Raw genomic sequence first — 18986 nt, 5'->3', positions numbered from 1 at the left:
CTACTGTACAGTTGTATTTTGTATTGTTGAAAAATGCAGTACGGGGATACCTGTAAACATGTGTGTATACACAGGAGATACATGGCAGCTCTATAGATGTATAGTTAATAGCAGGGACCAGATAAAAAAGGTACAAACAATCCAGTTTTTAATCAATCCCAGATGCATGGATTCAATCCATAGTTTGGCGTTTGATTATTACATGTTACGCATGCGCACGAACTGTTCTTCCTTTCTGCTAGCTTCTCTGCCATGGCGCCTATTGTAAGTAAAGTCGCGTGTTAACAAATCCACTAGAATGATAGATTTCCGTTGTTAACGCCAGAGAAAACGAGCGAGATGAGAAGACAGTTTTATTTTGTTTCGAGAGGAAAAAACATGCTCCAAATGCAGGGTTTGGTTTCGGGTTTGAAGTGTTGTTAAAAGCACATAGGTAGCTGTTTTTCTGTGGCCTATATCTGCCTCTTAGCTAACGTTAGCCGGACAGTTTGTCGGTACTGTAACGTTAGCGCACCACGTTGTCTCTCCGCTAGCTTGTCCGGAGGGTTGCATGGCAGCAGTTTGTCTAACAAGTTGTATAAAAGCTGTGTTTGTAGCAGCAGCTGATAATTGCCGTCAGTGACATGATACGGTTAGCTGGACTCCCTTCCCTTCCTGTAACGTTAGCTCCGACACCGGAACGTTTACGTTAGCTGGAGTGGAAGCCGTGCGTTAAATCCAACTAATGTTCGCCTTGCTTTTATCATTAAGTCAATTTACCCCAGCTCGAAACTTATAACGAATACATTGGTTTATTATGATTATGGATTCAGGAGTATTATCTTCCAGTAGCGTCACAGCATGTTTATCAGTTTTCAGCCATTTTCTCAAACCAACTGTGGTTGAAAACGCATCTTTGTCGATAAGAGACGGATTCTGTGTTTTGACGAAGCAGCTGCCATGTTCCGTTCGACCTGTTTGTCAGTCACCAGATATGTCGTTTTTACGCGGTGTATGGCGCCACGATCTCGGTTCCGGTGTGTGTTGTGGTAGATAACCCTCTTTCTAGTAAATGTGTCGTGTTTCGTTAGCACAAGAAGCAGAACACTGGCAAAGGTGGTAAGAAGAAGAAGCAGGTCTTGAAGTTCACACTGGACTGCACCCATCCCGTTGAAGATGGCATCATGGACGCTGCCAACTTCGTAAGTCCGCCACTTATCAGAACTTCTCAATGTGCAGCTGTATTAGTCTGTTTACAATATTAGGATACAATAATTATTGCTGACTTTGCACAAACAGAAATAAATGATACCACAATCTACAATCCATACTTTTTAGACTCAATAGTTGCTTGTGTGACGTAATCATCACAGTGGACATGTTATATTTGCCACAAACTGCAGATATTAAACCTGAGCTTTGAGATCTCAGATTAGTGTATACATGGCTGTTAGTGGGGTGTGTGTGACGTTTCCATAAACTTTGTTTCCAGGAGCAGTTTCTTCAGGAGCGCATCAAGGTGAACGGGAAAGCCGGTAACCTGGGTAACGGTGTGGTCTCCATCGAGAGGAGCAAGAGCAAGATTACAGTCTCCTCTGAGGTGCCCTTCTCCAAAAGGTCAGTAACACACTTCACCAGCTGCTTCTGTAGTTTACTGGGCCATAGACATCACAAGGCTCTCCTAGTCTGAGTCTACAGAGTTTCTAGAAGAAGGACTTTGTTAATCCCTCATTGGAGCCTTTTCACACTCTGTTATTATTCATTCCACACATGCACACACAGGGAGCTGTGGAGAGATGTCAGAGAGATGGGCTGCCATGAAGTAAAGCTTTGTTTATACCTGAAACCGTAGCGAGCCTCCACAGATGGAGCATGAATATGTTAAACGCATTGTTTGTTGCATTGTTGTCCAGAGAGCGGATAAAGAAAATGTATTTCATAAAGACGACGAGTGTAACCAGCAAAACACCATAAACCAACCTCCAGAATACAGAGGAGGATTGTGATTGTCTGTTAACTCGTATCTCATATTCATGGATAATTTATTGCTTTTGTACAAGCTCTGTAAAGAAACATGTTAAGTATTGCATGTATTATAAAGAAGCGTAGGTTGAATATCCTGTAAACAATTTGATTTGGCACCAAAATATTTTCTCAAATGTAGATTTTTAAGACCTGTTTCTAAAGCATCTCAAAAAGAACTGGCCTTCTTTGTCTAAGCCCTAGACATGTAAAAAGTGTTTTTATCAGTGAACGATTTGTGACAGTCACGTGATCGCACTCACAAGTAACAAAATTCAGAGATGCCCGACTTAGCGCCGCTACCACTTGGAGCCTTGGTGCAGGTTATGACATCATTTTGTGGCTTCTCTGTAGACCATAAACTATGCTTTAGGGGTTCAGTGCCGTTCCTTAAGGCTGCATTTACACTAAATCAGGCGTTGCGGCGATATAGTGCAGGGTTGTGTGGAGGTGTTTGTCACTTAATAGCTCTTTAACACTAAGCATCTGCACAACTATTGATGTCTTACGTTCCCTTGTGGTTGTACAGCTCTGGATCTCTGGTTATTGGCAGCATGAAGTCAGGTTTCTACAAAGTCTGCAATTCTGTTTCATCTTTTTGCCACAGGCTGCTGCGTTGTTGTTGTTTAGTGCCCCCTGCAGTCCCCGTCACCGCCGGTTAAGCACATTACCCGCAATCAAATGAATGGAGGACTGGCATTCTCTCTGCAGGCTCTGATATTGTGTAAATGCAGTATAAGAGGACATGAACTGAAACACAGTCCACACTCCGCTGGACATGAACCGGCCACCATTCAGGTCCCAAGCCAAGTTTAGTGTCTTTGGAGCACACTAGTGCATCCACGTTGGCCTGCAGTATCCCACCATAGGCTTGTACTGACGCTCGTATAGAGATCAAATCTGTGTCTGGCTGAGGAGAAACTCGTGTTAATTCAGGTGTAGTTGCAGCAAAACACTTAATTAGGGCTGCAACTAATGACTTTTGATAATCCATTAATCTCTCGATTATTACTTTGAATACTGACAAAGAAACCTGGGCTGATTGATCGTTTCTGTCCTGTGATCGTGACTTTTCCTCTGTATTTTCTCTGCTGTATCGTCCGTCTCTGCCTCCGACTCTTTTCAAATATTTTCTCCAGAGAAGAAGGAGATGTGTCATTTCCTGTAAATCATCACGTGAGCTACAAACCCCTCTGCATTGGCTGGTTTACTGCCCCGTGGAGACGTTGCCACAGCGTGTCGAGCATCATAACACAGACCCAACTAAGCAATGACCAAATTTAAATTGATTTTAATCGATCCGTTAAAGCAGCCCTTCACATAATCGGGATGCATCTCAAGTGTAAATGATATCTGTAAAGTTTGGACACATTAAGTAAAAACTCACCCAACGTATAGGGTTGTAATGGAACCACAGTATACTGCAGTATTTACAGTATTGATAGTGAGTGTAAAGGTACAGACAGGACAGTCTGTTAATGGTTAGTAATCATAGGACTATATTTTATATAATCTATTTTAGTAGTTTGATATGCTGTAGTGATGTTAATGTAAACAAACATGCTTTAGTTTTCTAACTTGTTCTGTTCTCAATACTTTAAAGATTATTGTAACTGATAATAATAGTGTGACATCGTGGTATTTTACTGCAGGATTCCTCGTTAAACATTGTTGTTGCTCCCTCGACGTGGCCTTTTATTGAGCTGTTTTATTGTGTGTTGTACCGCCACCACCCGACCAGCATGTTGAAGGTAACGTTCCCCTACAGAGAATGAGTGAGGTGTGTCATGTTGGAGCTCCCATTGACCTGGGACGCTCCAGGTCAATTCACCTAGCTGAATAGAGAACTTTATTTATTAATAGCACGTGTAAATGTGAAGGCACAGATACAGATCATGTGTTAAAGGGTCAGTGTGTAGCATGTAGTGGCATCTAGCAGTGAGGTTGCAGATTGCAGCCAAGTGAATAGCCTCTACTCACTCCTGCCTTTCAAAGACTGGAGGTACCACAGTTCAGCATGCAGCTCATGTTACCACAGCAAGTTAGAGAACTACGGTGGCCTTTAGGGAACAAAAAACCTCAACGTCTCTCTAGAGTCAGTGATTGGTTTGTCTGGGCCGCTGTAGAAACATGGTGGACTCTGTGAAGAGGACTGGCTCCCTATGTAGATATGAAAACAGTTCTATTTCTGCTGGTTTATCTCCTGAAAGGCTGCACACTGGCCCTTTAATACCAGCTGAAAATCAGAGACCAATGTTACTAATTTCTTTACAGATTTTAACATGACTTCTTAATTGGATTATGGGTCAAAAATATATCTCTGAATTGTATAAGATGCAATATTAATACTGTGATAATTCACTAGCAATGTGTTCTACATTTAGAGAATGAGCTCTGCTCCCTGCAGACCGTCTCTGGTGTTTTCCAACCTTTTTTACATTAAAAAGATCCCGTGGCACACCAACAACCAAAAAGTTACAAAATGACACATTGTAGCATAATACAGCATATATGCTGACACTTTAATGACAAGTCTCTCAATGTGTTGATCCTCACTCAGTGTGACTACAGAATAGTCCGTGTTGTTGTTGTTGTTGTGAAGCGACAGGTGTTTCTTTGGAGATGACGTTTCAGCTTGCTTGGGGACTATGGCACTGTCGGAGAGCTTTTCCCAAACACACCAAGCATAGCGGAGTTGGTGCAGTCAGATCCCCGGTGAACGTAAATCCAAACGACATAACTTTCGCTGTATTGCGTGTAGATTCAAACATGTTTCCCAAACTCTTCTTTATAAATAAGTCGACATTCATTAAATCCAGCTGACAGCATGATGTCATTTTTAGCTTGGTACATTCTCTCTGCTTTTTCTGTGACATGTGGCCATGGCCAGGTTTTTAGAAAGTTTATCAGCCAAAACGTGATGTCATGTTGTGATGGACATTCTATAGACTAAATGATTATTGAACAGATTGATCAATAAGGAAAATAATGGAGTAATGGGACAGTACCTGTGGATATTTGAAATGAACCAAAGAAACCACTTAATGAAGAGAACGTGACTAAATGTGGCCATGACTGAAGCTTCAGTGTTGGTAGCATGGCAGTGCTTATTAAATTTAACTGCTGCCATCATCCCAGTAATGAGTCTGACGGTCTGTCTTGGTCTCCTGTTTCACAGATACCTGAAGTACCTGACCAAGAAGTACCTGAAGAAGAACAATCTTCGTGACTGGCTGCGTGTCGTGGCCAACACCAAGGAGAGCTACGAGCTCCGCTACTTCCAGATCAACCAGGATGAAGAGGAGGAGGAAGATGAAGATTAACTTGACAGTTCATCAGATTTTGTACATTTAAATAAATGTTGTTTACAGTACAGAAGTGGTGTCCCGGTGATTTCTTTACTGGCAGGGTGTGACGGGACAGACGGATCTGTCACAACCAACAAGGCTCACATGAGAACCAAAGTTTACTCTTAAACAGGTTTAAGATGTTCACGTAAAGACAAGCCTACAGACTAAACTCACTCAGCACAGGTGAACTCTGGCCCACTGATCAGTTAGCTTCTACAGTTCAAGTCCAGTATGACAAATGTGAATTTTCTGTCTCATAGGTGCTATAAAGACAGTTCAAAGCGTCTCAATAACAGCATTGGTCACAAGGGACAGAACAGTCTCCACATGGTGAAAATCGAGCGTGAATAACTCGTTTGCATTTCAAAACGATTTAGTGAGAGCTTGACAATGAGGCTACAGTCAAGTTGTTTTTTGCATTTGTAGTCACATGGTGACTGGAACACTGCAGATCCTTCAGGTGAGTGATGTGACATGAATGATGAGCTGCAAACAGGATCCCGTTCTCAGAGCAGGCTTTGCTCCTCTAGAGTGAACCACCAGAGGAAGTGTTGCAGCACAGTTCACTTTTGTAAAAGCAATCCTGCTCAAGTTATCAGTTTGCTGATAAAGACAATGAGGCGTGGTTGAAAGCTCTGGACTTTTGAGTGAAGTCTATTTTGTTACAATTCTTCCTAAATTTGAGCATGGATTGATAAATTTGCCCTGAGAGTCTGGTGTCCGGTCCAGGGTGTTCCCTGCCTCCGCCCACTGTCAGCTGGGATCGCCTCCACCCTGAACAGGATAAGAGGTTCCGGATGCTGTATGAAATGGTATTTAGAGGATGCGTTGATCAGTGAGGGACACTGTAGATTTTAGTTTAAGGTAAAAAATAAAGGACTCAACATGACTTGGTGGCTGAACACTTCAACAGTTGTTAAAATGACTTGATGGTTGTGACTAGAGAAGTGAAGACAACAAATCAATTCACATGAATCTTTATTTAACCATTTCAATGAAAAAACAAAGTAACCCGGAGAAATTTCACCATAAAAAAAGAGAACAGTTAGGAGGAAAACACCTCTGCTGTTTTTAAAAGAACATGCCTTCATTTCCAGCACACCTTGATATATTTAGAGACGGTGCATTTATTGGTTGTAAAGGTTCTGACTTGCTTGTGAAACCGCTTTGAGCGTCGGAATAGTTACTATTAGCAAAGACGAGATCGAGCAGACACTGGTCTTGGAAGGACTGAGGTGTGCATACTTGATGCAAACACTGAAGAAGATAAAAGGAATGTAACCGTCGAGTGGAGCGCCCCAACTCAGAACATGACGTTCAAATCCTGATTGTAATCCGTGGCAGCAGCACACGCCTGCTCATACTGCCATAGCCGCTGAATCGGAGGGATCAGCTGATCCTCTGAACGACACAAACAACACTTCCATATCCTGAACATACACGTAGAAAAAGGCACAGATATGGAGCATTGGTCTTTGAAAACCCCTCAGTAGGAAAAGACTGAGGGTCCTGTCATAGCACCCGTAAATGTGACAAACAACGTTATCATTTTATATACTGCAACAAAGAAAAACAACAGAACAAGACATGAATGTTTGGCTGTATTACAAAATGGAACGGGGGTTTTGGGAAGCACACCTCTACTAGGTGTGAAGTGCTTGGAGCAAACTGTTGCAGGTTCACTCGAGGTGGGAAGTGAAGATATCGTGACCGTTCATTGTGAGAGCTGGACCATCCAGAGATTCTGTCCGTCTCCAGTCCCATTTTCTCTGATTATACTGTCCGAATTGTTAGAGCCTGTTTGCTGGTTGTTGAGATGTGTGGAAATCCTTCGGACTTGTGAGCACCTCCCCCTGAACTCAACCATCCCGCTGTGACACTAGCAGTGCCTAAACAGGCCAGGTGTTCCTGATGAGCATCACTGGTTGAGGTGTTGCTGTCGGAGGCCCGATCAGATCGTTCGGGGGTTGTACTCGGGCAGCTTTTTCAGTCTCTCCTGTTCCTGCTCAGTGTCCTGTCTGGCAATTACCAGAGTGTGACAGTAGCCCATCACCACCTGCAAAGACACCAAATGTCACTCAAGCTTTCCAACGGGCCAGTGCATCTCAAACAAGTGTAGCGCAGAGAATAGACGGCATGTCCATTGGATCAAAGACACACACATCACTTGTAAAGAAATGTCTTAACTCGTCACAAGTGTACAAACCAAAGTCAAAGTGAAGTTCAGATGTGTGACAGCAAAGTGACCTACTTGTCCTGGCAGGGTGAACATGTTGTAGTCAGTGTGTTTACGTGCACTTCAGTAACATTTCTCGTCGACATTGAAGAAACCAGATTTTTACATCATGTAAACGAGACACCACATCTCAGTAACCGGTGTAGATTAGAGTAACCTGATTTTCAGATGGTTTCTCTGCTCAGCTGCAGAGAGGCTGCATGATCATTACACTGACTAATATCAGCAGGACTTTGTACTGAGAGGATGACTTTTCCTCTAGCGCTCACTAGGTTTGTAGTTTTGAGTGAAATGACCAACTCAGGACTAACTGACCTTTGACTGTTCATCGAGCACCGTCACTTTGAATTTGACCAAATACCTGCAGAACTAGTGACATTGTCATCAGCCTCAGCTGGACTGATAATGCTGGCATGCCAACCCACTAAACTGAGATTAGAGAATAGAAGAGAACAATCCCTTATTAGTCCCACAGTGGGGAAATGTATTCTCTGCATTTAACCCAACCCAGTGGGCTGCTCCTGAGGAGCGCCCGGGGAGCCAAGGATCGAACATCCGACCTTGCGGTTACCGGACGACCCTCTCTACCCCATGAGCCAAGGTCGCCCCCATTATACCTGCTACCAAAGAGCAAGTTAGCGTCGTCATTGTGAACATGTTTGCATGCTGCAAAGGCATTTAGCCTTGCTAGCATGGCTGTAGACTCTTAGTCTGGTTTCAGTTGAGCCTTTTCAAACCCTCAGTGGTGAGGACAAAACAGAGAGACAACAAAGGCATATTCAAAGTTGGATGGCTCAGTGTGGAACTCTAAGTGGCGTATGATGTATTGATCTTCTCTATTAGGAGCTGATGAGAACCTTTGATTGACATGTCAATTTACCTGCTCAATGTAGACGCCATCCAAGGTCTTGACCTCCTGGGCCGTGGTGGAGGACTTGGGTTTGTTGTCTCCATATCCCTGAAGGACAAATGACAAAGTGCAATCAGCTCCTGGCTCCATCACCACAGCCACAGTCTGTAAATGTGTTCCATCATTTTAATGAGCGGAGGCCTCAGGTCTTACCAGCTCTCCAAATGTGGGCGAGGGTCCCCAGCTGATTGTACTCTCATCTGCAGCAACAACGATGCTGCTCTTCCTGTTCAATACAAACACACTCAGTCAAACTACTCTGCACATCAATGTAGAGCAAGGGGTGACAACATGAATATCAGATAGTCCAACAGTGTACTGGGGCCTCAGAGATTTGACCCTGGACAATAAAATGTACACATGAACACTCGGAGGGAGGAACAAAGGGTGAGTCAGCACTCACCCACAGGCCAGACTGCGGACCTTCCATCCACACAGATCCTGCACAGCTTTGGGGTACATGGTTGACTCCCTGGAGGTGTTTGTCACCCCCCAGAAGAACAGCACCCCTGTAAATAAAAAACTGATCACACACCTACAGTATACCAGCACACACCCAATGTGAAGTCAGTTCAAAGTGATGAAGTAAAACATGTATTCAGTATCTATAGCCTTTGCCTCAAAGTTAAATCTGTAACTAGGATCAAACCGTGTTACATCCAGAGATCTGTTCTTACCCATCTCATTGATAGCGAAGGAACACTGGTAGCCTGTACAGATCTGAGAGGCGGCACGTCCAGGAAAGTCAAACAGTTTGACCAGTCGAGGAACCATCTCGTCCTTCGGCTCCGTGTGACCCAGGCGCCCGTAACCACCAAAACCCCAGCTGAACACTCGCTTCTGAGAGTCCAGCACCAGCTGAAAGCCACACACTACTTTTAATGCTCAGTGTAAATGCTCAGTGTAAAGACCACTGTAACATATGATTCGGTTCAGAGGAAAGTAATAAGTGGAGCTTCTCACCGTGTGGTTGGACCCACAGGCCACATCTCGGACCACCACATTGGGGACAGGCATGATCTGGCCATCCTTGGACTTCTCGATGAAGATGGCGACACGGCGAGCGATGAGTTCACAATCAAACTCGATGCGCTGGGCGCGAGCTATGAACTTGCCATCACTGTTATGACCTGAATGAGAGAGACAACTCATTTTATACAAATATCATTTGATACAAATATTTCTAAGACATAATACAGCATCCAATACTATTTTTAAAGGAGACGTCAACATCGCTGTTGAGTTTAAAAATATTGATTATAGGTCGATACTAACATTTCTAAACACTTCTAAATGACCTCACATGTCTGACATTTCCCTACTGCTGACAGCTGAATAAGCAGGTGCTGATGTAAATAACTCTTTGTAACACTGGTGTCAACTTCCAGCATCATCCATCAGCTGGAAGCAAAAACAAAGTTACTCAAACACACTTTAACAAAGCTGTCAGATGAAAAACAATAGGTGTGTCTGTACGTTGTGAGCGTACCCAGCTGTCCGTACTCCGGGCAGCCGAAGGAGTACAGGTTTCCTTTGCAGTCCACCACCATGCTGAATTCAGCTCCACAAGCCACCTTCACCAGGGGCTGGCCATTGTAGGAAATCTAGAGGGAGCGAGAGAGAAGGAGGACTATAAAGAAGGAACACTAACATGCTTCCTACTTTTATGTTAACTCAAAATCTCTTTTTGCATCGTCGCTGATCCATATTTGTATCCATATTAGGCTGTAATGGTTCGTGTATTGTAAACCGGTAGAGTTCTGGGGTTCAACGGTGGATGTGGATTGACGCATGTAATGCGGAACCAAAATTCATAAGCCCGCATTCCACCCGAAAACTTTTAGCTGTAGGCCGTTAGCAACATATGCTAAGGCAAGCACAAGTGAAACCCCGGAGCTGGAAGACCGGACTGCAGGTTCCCGGCTACAGAGGAGAGAGATGTGTTTGAGACGAGGCGAGTTGTGTTGCTCAACAGAAACATATCCAAAATGTTTTGACAAATTCAACCACATCACCCAGATGTGACAATAAATGTTTGGGTGCTTTGAATGTTTCAATATAGCCAAATATACCTTACTGAACCCTCCTAGTGAAGCTTTTTTTTATTATTCCACGTATTTTGGTATTTTTTTATGTCATATCATAAGAGATGCTTTTAAGTTATAGCCATAGTAAGTGTTGAGTGCAATATAGAATGTTCCTTATTTTTATAATGGAAATAGTTAACCAAAGTTGCTGATGAGCAAAATGAAACCTAGTGTCTGTACTAAATAAATGCAAACAAACAGATCCTGATGTTTCTCCGGTTGTACCAAACTGAACCGTGACTCCTGAACCAGTCCTCTGTACCATTACACCACTAATTCATATAGTTCTCTGCGGCCTGGCCATTGCTGTGATGGGGCTGTAGCTATTGTTATGGCTCAGGCTGTGACACATGCAGGGTTTGTGAACTGACATGGCTGTGTTGGCCCAAGTGTTGTTGAGAAGCTATTCCTGAACTCCTGAGGTGTTTAATAACTCATCTGTTGTATCAGATTTAAGTTGGATTTTATAAATCTATCCATGCCACTGATACTTCCTGAGGAACTGTAAAGAGCAGCGCAGCATTACACAAACCAGAGCTGTAGCCACAGTTAAAGACTTAACGAAAATGTGCTCGCTGAGAAGTTAATGACAACTTGTGTGAGGCTCACTTAAGGTGGACCAACCTTTAAGGTGGAACAGCGCTATTCTCATGTTAGTGTTCTTCCACATACCGTCACTAACAGATTGTGAAAATGGTAGTCTTGTGCTCAAGAGCAAGTCTTTGAGTAAAACTGGGCTCTACTACATCAGCAAAATGCTTCATGGTGTGTAGTGCTTGAGTATATGAGTATATGATGTGTTCTTACACAGGGGAGGACTGCATGGCTCAGACTGAATGTTACTCGATATACTCTGTATTCATCTCAATATGCAGCCCGTTGCATATTTCATTATTTTCTGTCATATGGATCACATATTAAAGAACATGTCTGTATGAGCCCACATGCTCCCCGTCTCTACAGTGTGATAAGTGTGACAGTGATGGCTCACCGGTGCTGGGCTGAGGACTGCATCGGTCTGGTTGCCTTGGCCGAGCTGGCCCAGCTTGTTCTCACCAAACGAGTATGCAGTGCCATCCTCTGAGGAGGAACACTGACGTCAGCAAACACAGCAGCATATAGCAACTCTCACATTCAGTCTACCCTTCTGTACAATACACAGCAATGAAAACGGGATGACATCTTTTATGACCAAAAACTCAAAATAATGTCCAATACAATCGAACAAATTCTGTGTTCAATTACTAGAAGTCCAGAGTACGCTGGTTTTTATTCCAACCAAAGACTACAACAGAGGACCAGTGACCACCAACTGAAGGAACTGAATGACAGAGATCAGCTGCTGTAGTATTCGGCTGGGATGAAAACCAAGAAGCCCCTGAAGGGAACACACCTCCTGGTTCAGCCTACCTGTGAGTGCCAGGGTGTGATTGCGTCCACAGGCTGCAGCAACAATAACATGATCTGCGAGGGCCTCGATCAACTTTGGAGCCTCCAGGCGCTTGGTGTCTCCGTGACCCAGCTGACCTTTGTCATTGCGACCTGAAGCCAGAAACCAAGAGATCAGTGATGGAGAACTCCTTCCAGTCTGGACTACTAACACTGCCACACAGACCCACATCCTCACAGTCAGTATTCACTCATAAACTTTGTTGGTGTGGCTCACACAATCATTTTATCAGGAATGATTTTATCATTTGCAGCTGAGTGCAGCATGTTACTTACCCCAGCTCCACAGCTTGCCCTCAGTGGTCATGAGGAGACTGTGTGCAGCACAGGGCCCAGCCACCACACAGCTGACCTGGACATCATTCAGACAGCCGTAGCGGTGAGGACCCCACAGATTCTGGCCCAGATTGCGGAAAGCAGCTGAAAAGACACAGACCAAAACCGTATGATATCCACACACACACCACCTGTCCCATGTTATTTCCTCTGTATGAGAGGAAAGAACACAACATGAACTCCTCTAATATAAAGCATCCTCATAAAACAAGTCCAGCCTCACAATCACCAGTAAGGTTCTGACTTATCCTTTAGTTTAAGGGTTTATATAAATACATGTCACTTTCTAAAGGGTGTCAGAAATCTCTCTGCACTCTTCCTTGCAACAGTACCGGGATGAGTGTGTCATTGTGAAATCCGTTGGTTACTTGAACCGAGCTAGGTCAGTCAGTTAAGAAAAGAAAGATATCATCACAACAAAGATTTAGTTTCCATTTATTTTTGATGGAGGCGGTTCAAGTCGAGACAAACTGCTGCTTCACTTCCACAGGAAGTGCTAAAAACACCCACCCAGACCTTTTCATACCCAAGTGCACTACAAAAGAAGGGTTTGAATGGGTTTTTGGTGGTTTGGTAGGCGCAGCCTCTCGCCCATCTAGAGATGGTCTTTGTCTGTGCAGCTGCTCCTGCTGACACCCCCAACCCCCCCTTCAGTCTCAACAAAGTACATTTATCAGTGTGTACCAGAGTAGATAGGCAAGGATGGAACCAGACAGAACACAGCCCGCCCCAGGCACCAGTGGGCTGCTGCAGGGGGGCAGCACAGAACATGCATACATATGAATAGACATTACTGTCACAATCAATTAATGGGATCTCACTGGCTTTAATCCGTATGTGGCTTGTGCATCCCAAACAAAGAGACACGTGTACACCGAACATGTGGTCGTCATTCCATTCTCTACGACACACTGGGGGAACCCGATCAATGCGTTATTGATTCTGTCTGGCTGTACAACCTCCTACACATCAGCTGTACACCACAGTGAGGGTCAGGTACAGAGAGCCACACATCAAACAGAACATCTCATCATAGGATATTATTCACTACCCTGCATCAGGACCACGCTAACATTGGGACCATACTGCATTGGTAAAAGTTGTGTCACACCTGTGAAGGAGTGTTGATTCAAACACGGTAACATGGTTATTGACTGGTTACGTGAGAGTCATCCTGCTCCAGGTCTCATTAAAGCCGAGAGACAAATGGATATCAACATTGTCATTTGTGTGTTAAGCACAGAGCTGGAGTCAGGACATGGTTAGCTTAGCATAAAGAGTGGAAGCAAAGGGAAACTGCTAGCCTGGATCTGTGTAAAGTTCAGAAATACACACACCAACTCTTCTAAAGTCCACTAATTAACACGTCTTGTTTGTTGAATCTATAAATCAATGGGAAGGTAAATATTACAATTTGTAAGTTTAGATACTAGCTGGAACTATTTCTTGACCAACAGCAGTTTGTCCATCCTCCCAGTTTCTGTGCAGCGTCTACAGCGTATGTTGCCAAATACAGTCAGTAAGCAACGGTGTTGGTCTCTGTACAGGGACAATGGTACCAATGTGACAACAAAACTCCAAGAAATAGTTCCAGCGAGTAGCCACCTGTAAAATGTGTTGAGACACAGAACAATGTCGATGAAAAGGGACGGCTGCACCTGCTTTAGTAAAGTTATGAAAATAGGCCTTTCTCTCACTGAATGGGCTTTACCCTGCCAATGCCTGTCTTCTCTTGCATTTAGAAATGACAAAAGTTCAAATTACTTTTATATGATAGGTATTGATCATTGCTATTGTGAAAGTAATAACGTATGGCATACATCACAGTCCTGTAGACCATCCATCCATCTATCCATTCTCCTCCGCTTATCCGGGGTCGGGTCGCGGTGGCAACAGACCAAGCAGGCTGACCCAGACTTCCCTCTCACCGGCAACATGTTCCAGCTAATTCTGGGGGATCCCGAGGCGTTCCCAGGCCAGCTGGGAGATGTAATCCCTCCAGCGTGTTCTGGGTCTTCCCCGGGGTCTCTTCCCAGTTGGACGTGCCTGGAAAACCTCCAGTGGGAGGCGTCCAGGAGGCATCCTAATTAGATGCCCGAAACACCTCAGCTGACTCCTTTCGACGCGAAGGAGTAGCGGCTCGACTCAAAGCTCCCTCCTGATGACCGAGCTCCTTACCCTATCTCTAAGGCTGAGCCCGGCCACCCTACGGAGGAAACTCATTTTGGCCGCTTGTAGCCGCGACCTTGTCCTTTCGGTCACGACCCAGAGTTCGTGACCATAGGTGAGGGTAGGAACGTAGACCGAGTGGTAAATTGAGAGCTTTGCCTTCCGGCTCAGCTCCCTCTTCACCAAGACGGTCCGGTGCCTGCTTTACTGCTGCAGCCGCACCGATCCGTGTGTCGATCTCCCGCTCCATCTTACCCTCACTCGTGAACAAGACCCCAAGATACTTGAACTCCTTCGCTTGAGGTAGGCACTCCGTCCCCACCTGGAGGGAGCAATCCACCGGTTTCCGGCAGAGCACCATGGCCTCAGATTTGGAGGTGCTAACTCTCATTCCCGCCGCTTCACACTCGGCTGCAAACCGCCCCAGTGAATGCTGGAGGTCACGATCCGAGGAGGCTAACAGGACCACATCATCTGCAAACAGCAGAGAGGCGATCCCGAGACCCCCGAACCTGACGTTCTCCACCCCCAGGCTGCGCCTAGATATCCTGTCCATGAAAGTCACGAACAGGACCGGAGACAAAGGGCAGCCCTGGCAGAGGCCAACACCCGCCGGGAACGTGTCTGACTTATTGCCGAGAATGCGGACACAGCTCCTACTGCAGTCGTACAGAGACCGGATCGCCCGTTGTAATGGGTCCGGCACCCCATACTCCCGCAGCACCCCCCACAAGAACCCCCGAGGGACCCGATCGAAAGCCTTCTCCAAGTCCACAAAGCACATGTAGACTGGTTGGGCAAACTCCCAGAACCCCTCCAGTAGTCTTGCGAGGGTAAAGAGCTGGTCCACTGTTCCACGGCCGGGACGGAATCCCTGTAGACCTGATCCAGCTATTTGATTAAAAGGTATTCTACCTTGTTGTTTGGGCACCTCCTTTCTTCCAATCAAATCCCAGTTGGTTGCTCCAAAGATGATCAGTTGACCTTTAACCTTTGCGCACTCAAGTTTCTGTAGAAAGGACACAGTAAGGTTAATGACATAAAAAAAACATATGTTGTTGTTTGGACTAGCGAATAAGTTCAACTATAGCTGGATCACATCTGTGATCCGATTCAGGAGACATTCTGACATTTGGGAAATCATTTTATCATCCTGATTACAACATTTGGCCTTTTTTGGTTTATTTTCCTGAACTTTAAACCAACTACTGATGAACTGTACAATTTGTTTTTTTATCGATTTAATGCAAGTAACTATTCTTCTGTAATCATATACAAACACTGGACATAAGCTTTTTGAAGACACTGTCACACTGTCGAACACAAAAGGGAAAACACTACTCGAACACCAATACATCTGCAGATTGTTGTGTTTTACTAATTCAATATTCTGACTTCTTGTGAGAATTTAATGTTTGTTAAAGAAACGTTTAAACTTATAAATATAATTTGGGTAGTTTTCTTGAAATAGCTCCTTGGTTAGTTTTCATACAGTGTATCAAACCCAAACCCACTATTTTCTCTTTGACGTCGTCGGCCACAGTGACCGGCTGGAGACCGGACTTGGCAGCGGGCTTGCCAGGTTTCTTGTTGTTCTCCTGCTCGTAGTCGAACTCGTCGTCACTACTAAAGTCCCTCTCTTTCCTTTTGCCGCTGGCCCTCTTCTTTTTCATCCCACCGTTCCCTGAGACATCCGTCACCTTCTTGCGTGGCATTTTTAAATCCGAAGCTGGGTGGGAAAGAGGCAGTGGTCAGTTTATACAGACAGTAAGAATACTGTGTAATTCAGACTGTAACTGTACTGTAATTTAAATCTGGAATAGTGCTATTGGGCTACAGCAAAGAACAATATTAACACCAAGGACAATGGAAGATATTATAGATAATGTGACAAAAACATAATTTGAGGATCGTTTAAGTAGGACTGAATGTCCACACATTATGAATTACAGAATCATCCATGCTGAAAAATTACACAACGCAGTGAGCCAATGAAATGTGTCTTTGATGTGCCACAGAGAAGATGTTCCACACAGGAAACAGCTGACTTATATAAATACTACGGACAAACTATTAACTATTGAAACTGGTGAGGAAGTTGTGACCGGATGGCTGTTATTAAATAAATATGTTTTACACTTCTGCTTTTCGTTAAATATATTTGACAAACTTTAAGATAATAATTCAGACTATACTGTCTGTAGCCACACAAACACACAGCGGCTGCTAACGACTCCGGTGCTGTATGTGTCTTTAAATGGACCAACGTAGTCGTGTAAAGTAACGTTCAATTTACTAGAACGTTAACGCTTCGTGAATCAAGTAGCCCTGTGCACTTCTATTGTCAAGAACCAACCATTGGAATAAAGCATTTGTTTTTAAAATTACCTTCGACCATAGCTGTCTAACCAACAGCCAGTGGAAACTAGCGCCAAACTGCAAACTAAAACATGTTAAGTTACCGGTGTCCGTCTGGTAGCTAGCGTTAGCTGCTAGCTTCATTAGGCTAACCAGCTAACCACTGTCGTTCTTTGTTCACATAATGGTTGGGTAACAAGCTAGTCGACGGGCTAACGTAGAGCATGCACAGTTAGTTAGCCGCTACACAAACAAGGAAGGCAAATTTGGTACAGCAAAGGAACAGCAAATCCTCAGGAACCCAGACTTTATTAAACTTGTTTAAGATTTAGCGAATAGCTGACTGATGGGTTCAATAAGCTAACGTTACCTCGCTACTGTTAGCTAACAGGCACTCTAAATAAAGACATGGAAACTAACCTTACATGAAAGGATGCTACGACAAAAACTTTTTCAATATTTTCTTGATTGGACACGTTCTAAGTTTAGCGTACGTACAATCTCTGTGATTTCGAAAACATGTTATTTGTAATTTCATCAAGCTAAGAAACAAAATGTACCGGTGATTTCCTGATTCAGCAGCTCTCTGCCCGTCTCCGGTTTGATTGATTTGAACAAAAGAAGCTGCAGTCTGCTTTCACACCACGTGGTTTGCATTAAGTATTCATACAGGAAACCAAGCACTCACCAAATTCATACAACTGGAAAGGAGAAACAGTCAGCGCTATGACGCACAAACAGGACAACGTTTAGTCGGAAACAACTGGCACTGAAAGCAAAAGTTTAACAAAACTAATACCGACAATCGTGTATTACAAAAAGTTGTATTGCCACCGAATATAAGTTATATTAAGACATAAAACTCTGGCATAAAAAATTACCAAAACTTGGAATTAAGAATAAATATAGGCCTTGCATAATGTAACAAAAGTGTGGTTTTTTGTTTGTGTTGGCGTTTTGAATTTTAATGTAATTACATGACAGCGTTTTACTCAATGACATCTTCTAATTTTTTCGATAATTCTTCATAATTAGGCTAATCATTAAGCAGATCATATTATCATGCTTCATATTCCTCTCAAGTAAACATCAAAACTAGAGCTGGTAAAAGTTACATTACATTTATTCTATACTCCATGTTTTCATTATTTTTAAGCAGATCTTTAATATAAATACGCTCCTGAAATATATTGTAAATACTGTGGCTTACTTTTTATGCAATTAGCTACATTTATCTGACAGCTAAACTTACTTTTCAGTTGGAGATTGTATGTAAAAAACTTAATAAACCTATAAAACACAATGTTTTGTTAAAGATTGAAACTATAGGTTCCATCTTTTTGGCTTGCCTCACGGCCTCCACTGACCAGTCAAGTTACAATTTAAATCCATGTCTGTCCAGGTGCATATGATATGAAACCTTTGAAGGAATTTAATAAAAAGTATTGAGTGTAATTTTTGCCAAAATAAGTAAACCCTATATAGACATAAGATTCTAGTGAGACATCACTGGAAATGATGTTGTCTTCACTCAGAGACTATTTTTACAGAGGACTGATAGAGAGCTTCTTCACATTGTTTTTAGTAAAACCAATGAGCTTGTGGTGGACTACCAGAGGAACCTGTTCTGGTAATCAGCTAAGGAGACGAAGTGAAGAGGGTAGACTCATACAAGTACCTTGGGTTCCAAATCAATAAAAATAGGGACTGGACTCACAACACTGAAGACCTGGAACAGGGTCAACCACACCTGTGTTTACCCTGCAATGACATGTCAAAATGGCTGCTGTGTAAAGGGCCAGTAGAAATGCTCTCAATTTCTCATTTAGCACCTTTAAGCTTTGTTGTTGTTTTTGTTCTGCTGTATGTCTATTAGTGTGTAACTTTATTGAGAAAAACAAAGAAACAGTGTCAAGTTTATTGTAGGGCATGCAGCTAACAAAGCTGATTCCGATATAGAACACAAAGTTGTAGCCATGATAATAGACAATGCCTTGAATATGGGTGTTGCTGCAAGAAAGTAATGTTACAAATTCTGAAACGGGGTGCTTCAAAAACATCTTCAACTCAGTAGCACAGAAGATCTATAC

At 43.5% G+C, this 18986-nt stretch overlaps 2 protein-coding genes across 4 annotated transcripts; one reads left to right on the top strand and one right to left on the bottom strand.

Annotated features, from left to right (window-relative positions):
- The first annotated feature begins 246 nt into the window (after positions 1–246).
- On the top strand, positions 247–5376 carry LOC116399993 (60S ribosomal protein L22). The gene is made up of 4 exons (XM_031877581.1): positions 247–264; positions 1071–1181; positions 1472–1596; positions 5180–5376. The coding sequence occupies exons 1-4, from the start codon at positions 253–255 to the stop codon at positions 5322–5324; spliced, it is 393 nt and encodes a 130-aa protein (XP_031733441.1). The 5' UTR covers positions 247–252; the 3' UTR covers positions 5325–5376.
- Positions 5377–6316: 940 nt separating this feature from the next.
- rcc2 (regulator of chromosome condensation 2) lies at positions 6317–17561 on the bottom strand. Of its 3 annotated transcripts, none has more exons than XM_031877578.1 (13): positions 17457–17561; positions 16053–16267; positions 15454–15547; positions 12310–12453; positions 11995–12126; positions 11576–11664; positions 9987–10101; positions 9461–9627; positions 9175–9355; positions 8901–9006; positions 8651–8723; positions 8468–8545; positions 6317–7407 (listed from the first exon to the last, which is right to left on the bottom strand). In XM_031877578.1, exons 1-13 carry the CDS (start codon positions 17551–17553, stop codon positions 7303–7305), a joined length of 1596 nt encoding a protein of 531 aa, XP_031733438.1. In that variant the 5' UTR covers positions 17554–17561; the 3' UTR covers positions 6317–7302. The 3 variants fall into 3 exon arrangements, with proteins under 3 accessions (XP_031733438.1, XP_031733439.1, XP_031733440.1); XM_031877579.1 differs by having other exon boundaries at positions 17317–17499; XM_031877580.1 differs by having other exon boundaries at positions 17322–17499.
- Between the last annotated feature and the right edge of the window lie 1425 nt (positions 17562–18986).

This window comes from Anarrhichthys ocellatus, unplaced genomic scaffold (genome assembly GCF_004355925.1).
Source record: "Anarrhichthys ocellatus isolate YVR2014 unplaced genomic scaffold, GSC_Weel_1.0 scaffold140, whole genome shotgun sequence".
In the NCBI taxonomy this organism is placed as follows: Eukaryota; Metazoa; Chordata; class Actinopteri; order Perciformes; family Anarhichadidae; genus Anarrhichthys; species Anarrhichthys ocellatus.
Note: the sequence above shows the minus strand (reverse complement) of the source record. Positions and strands in the feature narration are given on the sequence as shown.

Coding starts and splice junctions, on each gene's coding strand:
- LOC116399993 (XM_031877581.1), top strand. Junction 1,182..1,471: donor TCATGGACGCTGCCAACTTC/GTAAGTCCGCCA, acceptor CTTTGTTTCCAG/GAGCAGTTTCTTCAGGAGCG. Junction 1,597..5,179: donor GAGGTGCCCTTCTCCAAAAG/GTCAGTAACACA, acceptor CCTGTTTCACAG/ATACCTGAAGTACCTGACCA.
- rcc2 (XM_031877578.1), bottom strand. CDS start 17,553: ATGCAAACCACGTGGTGTGAAAGCAGACTGCAGCTTCTTTTGTTCAAA. Junction 12,127..12,309: donor GGGCAAGCTGTGGAGCTGGG/GTAAGTAACATG, acceptor TTCTGGCTTCAG/GTCGCAATGACAAAGGTCAG. Junction 11,665..11,994: donor TCACACCCTGGCACTCACAG/GTAGGCTGAACC, acceptor GTTCCTCCTCAG/AGGATGGCACTGCATACTCG.